This window comes from Trichechus manatus, unplaced genomic scaffold (assembly GCF_000243295.1).
Source record: "Trichechus manatus latirostris isolate Lorelei unplaced genomic scaffold, TriManLat1.0 scaffold00006, whole genome shotgun sequence".
In the NCBI taxonomy this organism is placed as follows: Eukaryota; Metazoa; Chordata; class Mammalia; order Sirenia; family Trichechidae; genus Trichechus; species Trichechus manatus.
In genome coordinates this window covers 25099139-25102812 of record NW_004443942.1, presented here as the reverse complement: position 1 = coordinate 25102812, position 3674 = coordinate 25099139, and the positions used below count along the sequence as shown (strand labels likewise).

At 39.3% G+C, this 3674-nt stretch overlaps 1 protein-coding gene across 2 annotated transcripts in view; it reads left to right on the top strand.

The window, feature by feature from the left end:
- The window catches only part of FBXO3 (F-box protein 3), a 47469-nt gene extending 46377 nt beyond the window's left edge, over positions 1-1092 (top strand). The window contains exon 12 of one of the 2 annotated variants that reach the window (XR_002825215.1): positions 129-237. Coding sequence is in view for 1 of the 2 variants with exons in the window: in XM_004369775.2 (XP_004369832.1) it covers positions 129-299 (171 nt within the window). In the remaining variant the exon portion in view is untranslated. Of the gene's footprint in view, positions 1-128 lie in introns of both variants that reach the window. The other variant, XM_004369775.2, reaches the window with a different exon arrangement.
- The last annotated feature ends 2582 nt before the right edge of the window (positions 1093-3674 follow it).

The following is a 3674-nucleotide window of genomic DNA, read 5'->3' as shown; positions in this document are numbered from 1 at the left end:
TTCTCTTTGTTAAAGCCATCCACTTGTGGTATTTCTGTTATAGCAGCACTAGATGACCTAGACAAATACTAAGTATAAAAAACTAAGATGGAAATTCTCTTTATCAAAAGATTGTTTTTTCCTTCAAGGAAATGGGTCCAGATGAATATGAAGAGATGGAAGAGGAAGAAGAAGAGGAAGAGGAAGAAGACGATGATTCGGCAGATATGGATGAATCAGATGAAGAAGATGAGGAGGAAAGACGGAGGAGAGTCTTTGATGTTCCCATTCGCCGACGCCGCTGCTCACGCCTTTTTTAGAAAGGCTTCTGCTGATGGAAGCACTAGAATGAATCCAGTCTGTTAAATAGATTTCTCAATAATGTATATAACTAAATTGTTCTCAGCATATAGCAGGAAAACTAGCATGAAATATTTGTTCCAGGCCCTGAGTTCTATGCGACAGTACGTTAGGAATTGGATTGTTTTAGTTTGCTTTGTGTTTTTGAGGTATAGGAGCAAATGGTAATCCTTTTTTCTCTTCCAGAAGTCAATGGAGGAATAGTTCTCTAGCTAAGGAACAGACATTTCTTTGTTTTAAAATATTTTATACTTATAAAAATACAGAAATGGGGAGGGAATTGTTTTCAATAGGGATTTAAAAAAATATAGCAGAAATATTATATATACATGGATATAGAATAATTCTGTGAAAAGACTTCTTGCAGTTGTGAGTTATTTAGAAATGAACAAAATTTGTAATTAGGCTAATCCGTTTAGTGATTCCTGTATATTTTGTACTCAGAGGGAACTAATTGACTAAATAACTTGAATGCTAGTGGTCTGTCCTTTCTTAGACAATCTGTCCTTGAATTTAAAGTCTTTATCACTAAGACCTTAAATTTAAAGTCTTCATCACTAAATGTTGAACTTAAAGTCTTCAGTACTACCAACCTTTATCATATTATTTACATATGCATCACTTTTAAAATGTAGTGTGTAAAAGTATGTAGTGTATTGTTTACTAACAAAAGATTCCTCACAAAGTCTCATGTAGTCTAAACTTGTAAATACTGTTTCTGTTTTGTTCTCCTTTATAAATTTTACTGTCTAACTTTGTGATAAGTGACATTAATTTTATGTTAAGTATGTTTTCCTGAAACATTTTTTTTGTAATTATATAATTGAGAATTTGGAATGAAATCCTTTAAGTGTCAAAAGCTCACATTTTAAAAACCATTTTGGTTCTGATCTGGTATTTTGTGTATTTGCCCATTTTCCATAAACTGATACTAATAAGTCTTTGCTCTTAAGATGGAAAATGGGATGAATGCACTTTGGCCTGCTGCCATTTTCTGGCCTTTACTATATCCTGTTTGTTATGTACTCCACCCCCTATTTTACCCAAAATAGTTCTTTTGTAGGGGAATTACAATGATTTCTAACACCAACTTCCTGGAGTTAGGCCAAACTTCACCGATTAGGGGCACAGTCCTCTGCAAGACTCCCCTAACTTCAGAGACCATTCACAAGCTTGGGAGTCCCCAGGCCATCCTCACTTTCAGCCAGCTGACTACAAATTCAGGGATTCCCATTACTTCCTTAGGTTGATAATTTGTTAGAACTCACAGAACTCACTGAAATCACTATGCTTACAGTTTTATTATAGCAAAAGGATGCAAATCAGAACCAGCCAAAGGGAAGGACCCATAGGGTTAGTCGGGGAGAGTCCCACATGCAAGGCATCAATTGTCCTCTGCCCTGGAGTCAAGACACGTCACCCTTTTGGCACATCAGTGTGTGACAATATGCAAAATACTGTCAATCAGGGAAGCTCCCTAGAGCCTTGGTGTCCAGGGTTTTTATTGAGGCTTCAACACATAGGCATGGCCTCGTGATTGAACTCAGTCTCCAGCCCCTTTCCCTTCCGTTAAGGTTGAGCTGATGTCACCTGGCTCAAAGCTCCAAGCTTCTAATCACACGGTCTTCTGGTTAGGCCAGCCCTCATCCTGAGTCATCTCCTTATCATAAACTATCAGGTGTGGTCCAGGGGTCCACCATGAATAACAGACACTCTAATCCCTAGTGAAATTCCAAGGGTTTAGAGATTATCCCCTAGAAACTGGGAACAAACGTTATCCAATTTCTTTAATACACAGGTTTAGAGGTTACTTCGCAGAAACCTGGGACAAAGGCCAGCCAAATTCTTGATTACACAGGCACAGGATATGCGGCTGCCACGAGGGACCGTGAAGGCAAACTTGTACCCTCGTATTTGGCACGGGTCAAAATGTTCTGGAATGGAATAATCCATTTTTCTGCTTGCTTTTCATGTAATAAGAGTAGTATCAGGCTACCAAATCCTTGTATTCTGGCTATCCTTTTTATTTTTTTAATCAGCCCACTCATTTTAAAAATATATTAAAATTTTTCCAATAAAACAGTACAGTAACTAAACACTAGTTAAAGTTGGGAGTTAAAGCTGGCTCCAGAATCCCTTGCCATTCTTTGCATCTTTTTTTTTTTCTGGGTAGATTCTATCTCATTTCCCAGAGTACTCATGATGCCCAAAATCTAGGCCTGTAACCCCATCCAAACCCTTGCTTCTCAGAATGCTTTAAGCTTGCTATCCATCAAAATTCCCATTCTCTTAGCATGCCAAATAAATGACCTCTAATTTATGCTAAGGTGTTAGCAGATAACAAGTTCTCCAGGGAATATTTTTATTGCAGGAATGCTTATTCACACATACCATTGGCATTAACATTGCCCAAACAAACAAGACTATACTTTTTGGAGGCTTGAAGCCCCTTTTTAGCTCAGACTCTTTGAGAACGCCACTTAGCTTTTACTCGTTTGTCTAAACCTTGTACCAGGGTAAGACAGAGACCTTAATTAACAGTACCTTAAATGATGCCAACTCATGGCAACCGCGTGTGTTATAGAGTAGAACTGCTCCATTGAGTTTTCTTGGCTATGATCTTTACAGAAGCAGATCACCAGGCCTTTCTTCCTTGATGCCCCTGGGTGGGTTTAAACCGACAACCTGTGGGTTAGTAGCCAAGCTCAAACTGTTTGAGCCACCCAGGGACCTTTTAAGCAGCTTAGGGGTTATTTTTCTCTTGTGAGAAGTCAGAGGTAGGTAGTTCAGGGCCGACATGGTGGCACAATGATGTCATCAACTTAACTTCCATCTGTGACAGCACAAGACTTTCATCTTAAATGTCACTTCATGGTCGCAAGATGGCTGCTCAGTCACATTGTACTCCGGAAGAATGACGAGAAAACGGCAAAATTAAGTGGAAAGTAAAAAAGTGAGACAGGATATGGTGAGATATAAGACTGGAGTGATAAACCAGCCAGGTCTCTAGAAGTCTTGTGGAGGATAGGTGGGGAGCAACATCTGAAGCAGGGGGACCTGGTATGAGGGAATTGTAAAGGTAAGCCATGCTGCAGGCTAGAATTAGGGCAGTAGTAATAAGGATAAATAAACAGCAAAGTAGGCAGGAGTTGGTGATTATGAAAGAGTAAAAGTTGATTCCCAGGTTTCTGGCTTTATTTATGGGGGGAAAAAAAACTTGCAGGAAAAGCAGTTGGTCACTGGAGATGAGTTCAGGTTTGGACACATTGAGTTCAAGACTGTGGGACGTGCTTGTGGGACATACACATGGAGATGTCCAGCAGCTAATAGGACAT